The sequence below is a fragment of the Danio rerio genome, chromosome 22 (assembly GCF_049306965.1).
Source record: "Danio rerio strain Tuebingen ecotype United States chromosome 22, GRCz12tu, whole genome shotgun sequence".
NCBI lineage: Eukaryota > Metazoa > Chordata > Actinopteri > Cypriniformes > Danionidae > Danio > Danio rerio.
In genome coordinates this window covers 19,659,378-19,672,385 of record NC_133197.1, presented here as the reverse complement: position 1 = coordinate 19,672,385, position 13,008 = coordinate 19,659,378, and the positions used below count along the sequence as shown (strand labels likewise).

Genomic DNA, 13,008 nt, shown 5'->3' with positions numbered 1-13,008 from the left:
GGCGAGATTAGCGAGTACCAATCGAGTCATGAATGTGATTACTGGCCGATACTGATCTCTGGTCGATCCCTACTGTTATATTTATTTGGTTTGTTAATGATTTTTTTAAAATTAGCTAGTTTTTCTGAAATAGTTTTATTACAGGTATGAACAAGTTTGATTATTAATTGTCAATTCTAACATATTTTATGATTTAATATACTGTATTTTATTTATTTATTTGCAATTACACTTTGCCATAAGTTTTCATTATTTAATGTTATGTAATACATTTCCTAACATGAACATAATGAACAATACATGCACAGCATTTATTAATAATCATAGTTCAGCAAATACTAATGAGATCTTTAAATCTATATTCATGCTTTGTAACATTTGTCAATGCACTGTGAGTTAACATGAACTTCCATAATCAACTGTATATTCATTAAATAACATTAACAAACATAAATACTGTTTATACATGGATTGTTCATGTTAGTAAGTACCTTTAATTACATTAACTAATACAACCTTATTGTAAACAGATTACGGATTTATTTATCCATGATATAGCGTTAACTACCCTGATTACTCTATTTACTTCACCTTTCTACAAAACAGATGGACACTAATATTATAAAGCATTCTTGTAAAAGTGAATGTGTGTGTATAGCCTCCTATTAGAGGTGAGAAAAATGCAATAAACTGAGTTTCGTCGATACTAAATGTACAAGGGAGAAACACATTGCTCTTAGGAAAAGAAATGGACCATTACACACACATTTTATGACCAGGACAGTGACTAGTTAGAGAGTTGAATCCATAAACCTTACACAAAAAAAGTCCAGTGTGTTTGAAGTACATCTCACTGATGGCGTTTACATATATGAGGCGGTTTGCTTTTCAATACAGAATCTGCTTTTTATTACCAGGCATTGAGTTTCATGCATGTTGCGAGGTAAATAAACGCCTCGGTTTTGTCTGATGTTAGAGTTTCATTGGTTTGGGATGGCCATTTCTCACCATTTGGTATTGGATCGGTTCTGTCATTCCGCTTGAGGGAAAACTCATGAAGTGCAAATAGACAGTTGTATTTTCCTTCAACGAAAGTGTAAAGCCTTATTTATACATCTGCGTCGAATGGTCGGCTGTACCCCTACCTTGCACATAGCCAAGACTATTTTCAGCATTTATACTTCTGCATTCGTCCTTTTTTGCTCTGGTAATAACACTTTTAAAATGTTAGTATGCTTGTGAGGTTTCGGTCTTTGTCAGTGTTTTGAGTTTTTGCCAGAAATGCTACTGTAGAAGCGACTCCAACTCACATTCATTCAAGGAAGACAGGAACTGTCAAATGTTCAACAAGTTTAACCATAAAGTAAACACAAAATAAAAGTATTTATCTCGAGCTCCTCTACGGCAGTTTTTCCCAACCCTCTTCCAGACGGAACAACAAAAGGACACGTTTTCAACTCCTTCCTAATCAAACACACCTGAATCAACTCATCGAAATGTTGGAAGAGTCTCCAAAACCTAAAAAGAATGGATCAGATGAGGGAGACATTGAAAATGCAGATTTGGCTACTGAGAAAGCGCGAGTAAATAAACGTGACCACATGCAGTGCTGCAGTGCTGCAGTACTGCGCGGCACAGCACAAAATGGTCTAAGACAAGAAAGATATGACCAACAGGGGGCAGTACTGTAACACAGTGAAAATACTAAATGGATATACTGTAGCAGCAAGAGTATGTGAGCGGAGCTGAGCGGTGTGACGCTAACCACTCAGTTGTTAACCACCCAAAGCAATCACTCCATTAACATTCTGCTTACGCTTGCTGGCAAACCAATACTGCTCAGATCCCGGTCCAACATAAAATTTCTTGAGTTGGCTAACTCTATTTTTCTTTATAACTAAAAATTATTAAATAACTGTTTCAAAGCAATATTCTTTCTTGTGCTTTTTACTTTAAGTAGAATATTTATATATTTTAATATTAAAGAATATTTTAAGTGCCTAAGTGATCAAGTGTATTTTATATGCTATTTGTTTAGGCAGCTGTGTGTGCTGTCTTATACTATAGTTCAACAGACTGTTAGCCTATTTTAAACAATGAAGCTCTGAACATGATTTGAAATTATATCGAATAATTCGAAAAATTTGTTCCTCGATTCTTACTAAAACTATGAAACGAAAGAATTAACTTTCAAGATAATTCACGCCATTTAAGCCTGAACAAAAGAACACATTCGAAATTCAAATATAATAGATTCTAAAAGGAATTTTTAATTGTTGGTGTGCCTCCTGGAACAGGGTTGGGAAACACTGCTTTATGGCACTTGGAACACTCCACTCCCATGACTCTCTGCTACCAAGTCGACCAATCAAAGATATTGTGCGATGTGTTGTCACGACATGTAGTTAAATTTTTTGAGAGGTGCCAGTCAGGGATCTCATCAGCCTTGTAACGTGTATGCGACTGCAATCCATGTGCAATCGACACAGAAGTTGGTCTTAAAACAAAGCTACCGAACTCTGACCTTTAGAAGAATGACATCTTTTGCCTTTTCCCCCTCCGCACAAAGACTTAGACCCTGCTAGTTATTATTTACGATGGATAAATTTATGGAATAATTTCTCCCGAGGAAGGTTATTCGGCTCCTCAAGGTGAAAATGGATACGTTTAACACTTAATGAATCTGGCCTGGTCCTCTTCCTCATATATCAGCATGTTATTAAGGCGTTTTTAAAATCCCATTATGGTGTTTCTCCTTGAACAAGTCATGCTTTTATGGGACTGGCCTGTCTTTAAAATTGACCTTTTTCGGTTTGCTCCCCCTCCTTTCACAATTGGACAGTAAAAGAAAATATGTTGAGGAGAAAGACAAAGTGTTGATCCTGTCTGCGGCTGCTTGGGAAGAAAGTTGCGGCATTTGGAAAGGCTTCATTTCAGGTTACAGATGGCTGGGGAGCCGGCAAAGGGCGCTTTGCAAATTTGGGTAATCTTGTCGCAAATCTCTGCACAGCTCTTGGCCCTTTTTCATCCAAACTGGGCCTGCTGTGTTGCTATTAGCAGTTTGTTTTGGATCGATAGAAAGCTCCCATTGGATTACAGTGCTGGGGAATGGATGTTATAGTGTAAAGTAGGCCTTCAGGACAGAACCTGTCTTGTCTTTTTAACAATTAAAGAAAGTACTATCGAATGTAATGTTATTACTATATTAATCAGAATTAATTTTATTACTGATTATGTCTGGAGTAGTAGACTTTCAAGCATTCCCACACACTAAATCCTAAAAGAGATGTCTCTTTAATCATTTTGATGGGATGCTCTAATGAAAACTGAGAATTGACTGTTAATTATCCTGCTAAATACACCACTTTCCAAATTAATAAAGGAATAAATTGTTTTTAATTTGAGTCACAATTGTTTGTTAATAATTATTAATTTTAAGTGCTATTTAATGTTTAAATGCATTTATGTGTACTTCTCTAATAACCAAACGGTCAACACTTACAGTATTCCATTCTGCATTACATCCCCAGGTAGGAATAAATGGGAGCATAGAAAAATCCTTTGAACATCCTTTGATCCTGCAGTAAAATCCTTTTGAATCCTTGAAAGATGAGCAAAAGAAGAAAATTTTTTTTTATTTTTTCTCTCTCTCTTTTTTTTTTGTTGCTCAAGTTTGTAGAATAAGGAACCAATCAAGAAAACTTCAACCTTTACAGGGATAATGGGAAAAAAAATTGTAGAGCAAAATACAGAGCACAAAAACTGAGATGACAGAGGCATCTAATCCAACAAATGCCATTCTTATCAGGCTTTAGTAGATTACTGTGAGCCTTCTACCCACAGAATCCCTCCTTGCCAGACACTCTCCGCAGCCTAAGGGGCAGAGATCAATAGGGCTTCATTGATCTCTCTCTCTCTCTCTCTCTCTCTCTCTCTCTCTCTCTCTCTCTCTCTCTCTCTCTCTCTCTCTCGTGGCTGCCTCCACTTTAATTGTTGTTGCATTTCACTTCCTCCTTGCCACCATTACTACACACTTTAACCAAGCGCAGACTGTTGAGCAAACACAAAAATAACTTGCTGATGAGACTTTTTAATGAAGAAAATGGACTTTGAGCTAAAGGCACTAATTTTATTATATTACAGTTGTAGCTTATCATTCCTGATTTGGAATGTCGTAGAAGGATACTTCTAATCAAATGTTGTAATAGATGAAAGATGGTATGTGCAGTAGGGTTGTCTCGATACTGGAATTCAGTACCAATCGATATTCAAATTAATACTTAAATAAAATTAAAACCTTCATTTCGCTAATATTAGAGCACGCTTAGTAAAAAGTGGTGACTTTGGTGAACTGATGACCTTCAAGGCCAATTACAGTCATTTCTGTTGTGAGCATGTGAACACAATGGCAGATCAGCTGTGTTTAAGAATGTGCTCCACATCACTCAAATGTTCGCAGGAAATGGACGTTTTTAAATTTTCAGTACCAATTTGTATCGAATTCCGGTATCAAATTCCCCTATACTCGTATGTACAGCAGCTTGAGAAATTATGTATCATGATTTAAGAGTGAGGTTTGGCTATTGGATCTTGTCCCAAGGTTCTCACAAAAACCAGGCCATTACTCCAAACTGAAGTGCTCAAATCTGGCCACTTCGAAGGGCCCTTTTTGGATTTTGAAGTATGCAACTGATGGACACTTCAGGCCATGATCCTTTGAGCAGGGAAGTTGTTTGGTGTCACACACTGCATTCAATTTGGAAGAGCTCATCCCTATGAACTAATCCCTTCAAAGGGACCCTGCGAATGGATTAGGGCACAGGGATGAGCCTTCCAAATGGAACCCAGTGAAAAAAGTTATTTAAATGCATAAGTAATCAATGCACACACATGATATTTGTAAGTACTTCGATTTCCTACGGAGAAAATAAAGTGGTTGGAGTAGCTGTGCAGTGTGCCAAAAACAGAATCAGGGTGCAAGTCAGCCGCAGGGATGCTGGTACAAATCAGCACTGTATATTGAGTTTAAGGGACACCGAGTACCCTGTTGATCTTTGCATCTGATCACAACTCAAACAGGATTGTTTTGTGTTGGACAAAGGCTCAACAGTTTCAGGCCGTAGGCTTAGTATTGTGGTGACAGCGGTCGACTGTGCCTGAACTAACCCCTTGTCTTGTCTGTACTGTTTTTCTTCTTTCAGATGACTCGACCCATCCAGGTGAAGCCAGCTGACAGCGAGAGCCGTGGAGGTATTTGTCTTGTTCTTTTTCTTTTCATGAACTTCACTACTTTATTTGCCTTTCTTAGTGCTGAAAAGACCAGCACAATGTGCTACAACCATTTGTGCTGTAGATGCTGGTACTCAGCATGTTCTGATGTCCCTACCAGGCTTCTAGATTTTTTTCCGCTCAATTAGCTTCAGAATGTTAATGTTGGTTGAAAACAGATCCACCAGCTAAACCACATAACCCTGCATGTACATTAGTAGTGCTGGTCTTTTCAGCAGGGCTTTAACTCCTGTCCCTTCATATCTTCAGAATTCTCTTTCTCTGGCTCTCTTCGTCTATCTGATGGATGCTCAGATTATTCATTTTAATTAAGGAGGCCGTTGTGCTAGTGAACGGAAGGGAAGCGGCTTCTGCTGCCTGTCTAACCTTGCTTCCCCTGCCAAACCCATTAATGACACAGTGTAAATTAAAAAGTAATTAGCTTAGATATTGGAACGGGAGCCCTGAGCCCCAAACCCCCAACTTGATGTCTGGTCAAATCAAGGGGAATATTATAAACAAAAGGTGTAAATGCCAAAGGGGTGAATGTTGGGGAAGGGGGGAGATGGTTAGGGGGTGTTGTAGAGCAAGGCTGGCTGAGGATGCACAACAGTCAATTATACTGCAGGACAATTGCCAAGATCCTTAACTCTTAGGCCCCGTTTACACTAATGCGTTTTAGTTTGAAAACGCATAAGTTTTGCTACGGTTACGCCATCCGTCCACACTACGCCGGAGTTCTCGAGCGCCGAAAACGTAGCGTTTCGAAAACGCTGGAGAGGCCGTTTTCATTCTGAAACGCTGCTGCTCCGTCTCAGTGTGGATGATGGAAAACGGAGACATCTGAAAACGGAGGCGGGGCTGCAGACATTCACCTCTTTGATTGGGGCTTTTCCTCAATATTAAGTAGCCTAACACACACAGTTCAGTCCTGCATCTTCTCCGTGTAAGTTCAGACTTCGCAAGTTTGATCAAGGCTGCAGTCTCTTCTTTTCAGTTTGATATGGAAAATAGACTATACCGAGGACACGGGTAAATCTTCAAAGGGAACAGTGTACTTTATAACTTCATTCATATCGTCCTGGCTACGTTGTTTCACTTTCTCAACAATAAAATGTAAACATGATATAAGGAACTGCCTATTTTCATTTTAATATTAACAACTAAACAGACAGCAGAAATGTTGAGGCGCCGTGCTGCATATATGAGCGTCATCTTCACTGTGTGGATGTTTATAACAAAACGGAGCCGATAACAACTGTCTTCTTTCAATTTCAGTGAAAATACGAAATACCCTCTGATTTGCTGAATATCAGTTTTAATAATCGATAATGGCCATTATAAAAGTATAACATACAATAAGTTTATACATTATAGGAAATAAAGGCGATCAGTTAATATACAGAATGTACTTGCTTACATTAATCATTAACTTATTTTTGCGCTCAGCCAAAACACATTACCTGACAAGTAATAGATTCCAATGACCAAAGTCAGGGAACATGTCGTTAGATAAAGACAACAAGATGAATGAAATATCCCGTTTAATAAATATAGTGAGATTAGATCCAGCGGGAGATGCTTGATGAGAAGTCCGACAAGCAGAGCTCTCATCTGGGTAGATGGGCTGCAGCGCTTGCCAAAGAGTGTGTGTGTGGTCACGTGATGTGCGTTTTCAGCGTTTTGGTGTGGACGGAGAGCAGTTCAGAAACGCTGGGCAAAACGTGAGTGTGGACGCGGATCGTTTTCATTCTAAAACGCCGTTTTAAAACTAAAACGCACTAGTGTAAACGGGGCCTTAGTCTTAACATGTGATCTGCTGTTTACTGTAAAAAGTTTAAATTTGTCTATTGAAATCACCCACACAGCCTCCCATACTGAGTTTCTTGCACTTGTAAAGGTTCAAATGCAGATTTAATTAGGTGTAAAGTTGGTTTAATCTTTAGAAATCTGCTTATGCCAAATCACTGTCCCCAGATTTTACTTCAAACACTAATTAAAGATGTCTAAACAAATCTTTCAGAATACGTACTTGATAGGTGTATATAAATAGTTTGTGAATAGACTGTTGCAGTTATAAATGGAGAACTAAGGGTATATTCTGTTGCCACCCTAAAGATCTTTTTAAATAAAAATTTCCAATTTTACCACTGAACAGACAAAATAATCTTTAAACAACCACGGATGGGTCAACAAAATCCCAAAAAGCCTTCCATGGAATTTTTTGAAAATGGCGACTGCCAAAGTCCCACATCCAAATGGTCCATCCCAGCAGTAGAAAAGCAGACCTTTGTAGAGGAGATTGATGTCTCATAAAGTCTCATTGATTTTGCCATTGTAGAGGTGTGTGTTCGCATTGACTCTGACACTTTGCTGTCTTTGGGCTTCCCTGTGAGTGGCCAGCCTTAGCGCTCCCTCGGCGCCCATTGGGTTTCCATGGGTCCCTTATTGCCTCCCTCTCGGTGGCCATGTTGGAGATGGAGAGTGTGCTTAGGTCAGGCCCAATAGTTGCACATCATCCTAAATGAACAGCTCAGAGTAGCACCCCAGGAGCAATCCAACACCATTGTGACTTTAATGGTTGCCGGGGATTTCTTTCCCCAACCTTAGGCCAATCCTAAAGTGTCCAGCGTTGACAGGCTTGCTATTGCTTTAGGCACTGCTTTCTGACTGTGTGTGCTAATGCTGCATTTTCTTCATGGACACGTCCTCCAATCCCTAGGTAGCAGGATCCATGCATTAGGACTTAATTATGTTACTCTCTCTAATTCCGAGGTGGCACCCAAATGGACACTGGATATTCTCTTGAGTTCAAGGGGGGTTGACTGTTGGGAGCCATAGTGGCTCCAGTTCTAATTACTCTTGTAATCTCATTAAGTGGTTGAAAGGTCACCACACCTGTTCAAAGAAAAACAAAGGAAGAGACCTTCTAAACCTCAAGGAACCTTCTCCACAAGGGCTTTCTGTCAGTGGTTATTAAGTCTATCCAGCTAATGTGATTAAATAGTTCTTCTAGATGCTTTTTAATCATTTCAATCTGCATGTGGTCATGGATTAGAAAGATTCTCTTGGTTGGATCACCCATTTCCTAGGTAAATTCATTTTGTGATGGCTTATCACTTAAAAAAGCAGTTTGCTACCTGGTGAAATGTACCTTTTTTTCTTTTTAGTTGATGCCTTAAGAATTGTAAGCATTGCCAGTAAAAATATTCTTTGTCTTGTTGTTTGAGTAATTCTGGTATCAAGGCTGTTTTGTTAGCTGGAATTTAAAGGACTTCTGCCCAAGTAAGTGTGTCCATGCTGAGCAGAAAAGGCAGAGAATTTGAAAATACAAATTAAAGTATGTTTGATTGACAACTCCCTCTGTACCATCCGAGCCTTTTTATATTAGTCCTCATCTCCAGATAACAGCATGTTTGCCTTATTGAACACTTTTCTATCCTTGCTCTGTTATGCAGCATGTGTCATTAAAAAGAGCTTTGGGGACAGATTGTACACTCACATACACTCTCTCACTCCTTCTCCCTTGGTATCTCCGATATGAAACAGATTGATTTTGCTTCACAGGCAAGCCTGATGACTGGCACAGGCTGGATATAAAGGTGGCTGCTATTGCTTTTTGAAGGGCTGTTCAATGCCTCTCAGAGGCATTTGAGCCCTAACACAGGATAAATCAGCTTTAGTCGCTTTGATCTTCTACCCCCCCGAAAGTCCCACCCCCCTGAGCAGATACCCCAACCATCTTGTCCTTTTTCAGAGGAGAATCATCACAATGACAGGTTTCATCTCTTAATTTTCCCTCCTAGCCTAGAAATAATATAGAATTATTCTGCATAGACCTGTCAGCATGGTATATAGATTTTAAAAAGTTAGTTCAAGGAAGTTGTCTTAATGCTTTTTGACACTCCAGTCCTGTTTAGGGGTCAGTAAAATGAAATAATGCAGTGTATTAGTATGAATAACTCTCTGGCTTTTCCTTGCATGTGCTTATGGATTCAGTGGCCATATTTAAAATCCTTCAAAAAAGATTTTTGATGTTTGGAGGTTCAGTTGCAATTTGCAACAAATGTGCTTTAACACATTGGGGGGAAAAACAGAAAATAAAACATGCACATACTGAACCTCTCAACTAAAATGGAACGGGTCAATTTTCCCCTCAGCGCATTGACTAACTGCTAGGTTCCACTCACGGTTAAGATTTAGCTGCACTTCACCATGCTTGCATTATCTCCAGTCTAAAGGATAGTGTGCATGATTGCATGAATTTGCTCGGATGTGGCAGTCAGGGGTTGATGTGGAGTGTGTCAGTGAGTGGGGTGAGCACTGTTGAATAATGAGTTCATCGGAAGGAAACCTCTTACAGCATGTACATGGATGCAAGCTAAAAGAAGTTATTGCCGGAATAAGCCTATAATGAACACAGGACGACGAGTACAGCGGTAATTGTAGCTTTTCCTCAGAATAGACAAAAAAGGACCAGATTACGCCTTTCAATTACACTTGGCTGATCCAAACATCTGAAAAATATATGTTAATCCTCTTCACACATACAGAGACTAAGTCACATGTTTAAAACCTTATTTGCCTTGCTGTCAAAGTATACACACCTGGAGAAAGAATGAAGATTTGAATAAGAATAAAACTCAAAGATATATTCACATAATTATAATGCTGTGTTCATAAAAGATGCAGCACACACAAATAAAAAGACGCATGAACATTTTGAGTTTACTTGCTTCATTCGCGCGTGAGATTCACTTCACAATCGATGCAGATTCACACGATGGGCGGGGCTTTTGTCTGCCCTGTGACTCTAACTTCATTGCTAAATGGCTAACATGGGTTTTATTGAGAGAATAGCTGTGTTTATGCGCTTTAGGAAGGCTAAAAAACAGCGTATATTTGTTAGGCGCCATGTCTGAGTCAACTAGATCCTTTCAGAGGTGTTTCCAGCTCTGTGAGTTCATTAACTCTTCCAGAAACTATACCTGGATGATGGAGGCTTTCACCGGGCCGAACCCAGTTTGATGAACTGTTGTCCGATGTTGGCCTCTCAGGACACCAACAACAGGCACTACGCCATAATCACGCTCCTACAAGAGCAAGCTCCTTATTGATAAATGCAGTGCGACTGTTCGCTGAGGTTTTTCAACTTGAGTGATTCGCGTGTTAAGTGCGTCAAACACACAAAGCGCTTAACTTGCTTCATTCGCACAAATCACATTATTCGTTCCACCTTATTCTCGCAAAACATGCTGCAGGATGTCTATTCATGTCTTTGCATTGACTTAACATGTAAATCACCCACACTTATGCTTCATCCACGTCTGGTGTGAATGCAGCATAACAAAGAAAATTTTGGTAGCATTAGCATTAGCAGCTCTATATGGTAACAAGATAGCTATAATATTTTGGGTTATAGAAATGCGATAGCTTTTACTTAAAGTCTATGTGAAATCCAACAACTAAAAAACAAAATGTTTGTTTTGGTAATCTTCAATCAAAATCTGACAATTTGCTTCAGCGTTTGTAGTGCTGGTTCGTCTCTGTTGACGTCAGTTTGATGGTTTCAGCCACAATATTTTTAAGCATACCCCTCTTACCGGTAGTTTGTTACAAGGGAATGATGCATAAAAAGAAAGCCCCGCCCCGCTTTATAGTCTATTTCAGTTGTCAACATACTGAAATAAATGTCTTAATGACTATAGAAACAATTCGGCTTCAATTAACATATCAAGCTAGAAGCTTCCAGACAGAGGACGGCAGCTGAAGTAACATCTTTCAACCGCTGATTCTCTCGTCATTCTCAGCCCTCAACATGCACGTAATCGCACGCGCAGCGGTCGGGAATTCATTTCAGCCCGTCTGTGCAAGCGGACCACCAAAGGTTACTGTTGAACACAAGAAGTAAAGGTCAGAAATCATGTTTAGTTTTCCTCCAGCTGCGAGGTAATTCCAGCCAGCAGATTGTGTCCCCGCCGAGGCAAAGCAGAGGAGCCTGGCGCAGAAGGGCGAGCAGGCACAAGGTTATCCAGTCAGTACTGCCTCCACGGCCCCTCCGCTGTCACCCCTAATAAGAACTGCTCCCTTATCACTGCTACAATCACCTTGAGAAACAAACTCTTCTTGCTTTTTTTCCCCCTTAGCGAAAAGCATAGACAAAGGTGACAGGGTTTCAGCCTGCCATTCTCATAATGGTTTATCTGCTTGCATCAAGCCAGGAGATGGAGGATAGATTGATGAAACTTGTTTTCCTCTATCGCTAGACTAAGGGTTTGGAAAATACAAGTCAGATTGAATAGTGTGGATGATGGTCTTTATGTTCGCTTTTGTATCACACCTACAGTAGTATTATCTCTACATAGAATTCTTACTCCTAGGTATAACACACTGATCCTCTTGGAAAAATTAAGATTTTCTTATTGTCATGTTTTTCCAACCAATGTGCACTTGTGAAATGCAAAATATAAATATTGCCTCATATAACTTTTGAATCTTTTTTAAAAGTACCTTATAGATAGGGCAAAAATGCAATCTCGATAATTATTTTCCATGTTAAACGATAACGATATATATTTTGATATATGTTGTTAATGCGTCCAGATTTAAATGAGTACCCCAACAATGACTGAAGCCAAAAAAATTAGAGGGTCCATTTAACATTTTCGGCTGTTAAATTTTAGATAAATATCTCTAATATCAGCAAAATTTTAAGGTGCCGTGAATGGATTTATGGATTTATAAAACAGGGATTTAAATTGTTACATTGTTGCTCTTTGTTCTTGGTGCAGTTCGCTTTCACACGGCAAAGTTTCCAAACGGACCAAAATAGCTAAAACAAGTCATGTGTCAGTATACTCTCCTCACATTGGTCAGAGTTTCACGGTTTATTTTGAGGAGTCCCGCTCTGCTGTCAGGGAGGAGGGAGGTGGGTTGGTGGTGGTTGGGACGTGTCTGAAGAGCGAGGAGGGTGCGCAACGTATTTAAGGAACGGGAGGGAGATGCACAGTTTCCTGGAGATTATCACTTATTTGCGGGCATCCGGGAGCCTCTGTGCATTTGAGGGAGACTCCCGGAACTTTTAGGAGACTTGGGATGTCTGGAATGACCTCCCTCCAACTCATAGTTCTCTCTTCATTACATATTCATAAAACACTGTGATATAGCCAAGCTCGGATCGTATCGCTTTCTCGCTACAATCGATCCGCTCCAGAGTTCGTTTCAATGGCACCAAGGCCACCTCATTCAGATGATCTCGGACCGGTTGTTTTGGCGGGGATCCGAGCACGATTGCTGGATTCACATATGCCAAACAAACCGTGCTAACTGGGCAAACGAAACTGGTTCCGAAACAAAATTCTAGGTGTGAAAGCACCTTTACATTCCCATTGTTGCACATTTCTGCTGTGTGATTACATTTTATTGCGATTCGATATCATATAGTTTATCGGCCCTGCCCTACTTAAAGATATGAACTTTTATGATATATTTATATACATTTCTGCATTAGGCAGGCATTTAATTCAATATTAAGTATAACTTTATATTGTGTTCCTTATACCTGTGAATGTACATTATAGCTACATGTGCCATTTACTGCAAACCTACACTGTAAAACCCAATAAGTTAAGGTAACTCAAACAATTTGAGGAAACCGATTGCAACAAACAATTTAATTTAAAAAACTAATCCTAATGAGTACTTTGAACTTAAATCATTTGAGTAAACGAAGTTGACTGC

General features: G+C 39.5%; 1 protein-coding gene across 2 annotated transcripts in view; it reads left to right on the top strand.

Annotated features, from left to right (window-relative positions):
- The window catches only part of celf5a (cugbp, Elav-like family member 5a), a 373,513-nt gene that overhangs the window by 204,522 nt on the left and 155,983 nt on the right, over window positions 1-13,008 (top strand). For both annotated transcript variants that reach the window (NM_001130788.2, NM_001431119.1), the window contains 1 exon segment: window positions 5,202-5,250. In NM_001130788.2, the coding sequence (NP_001124260.1) occupies window positions 5,202-5,250 (49 nt within the window).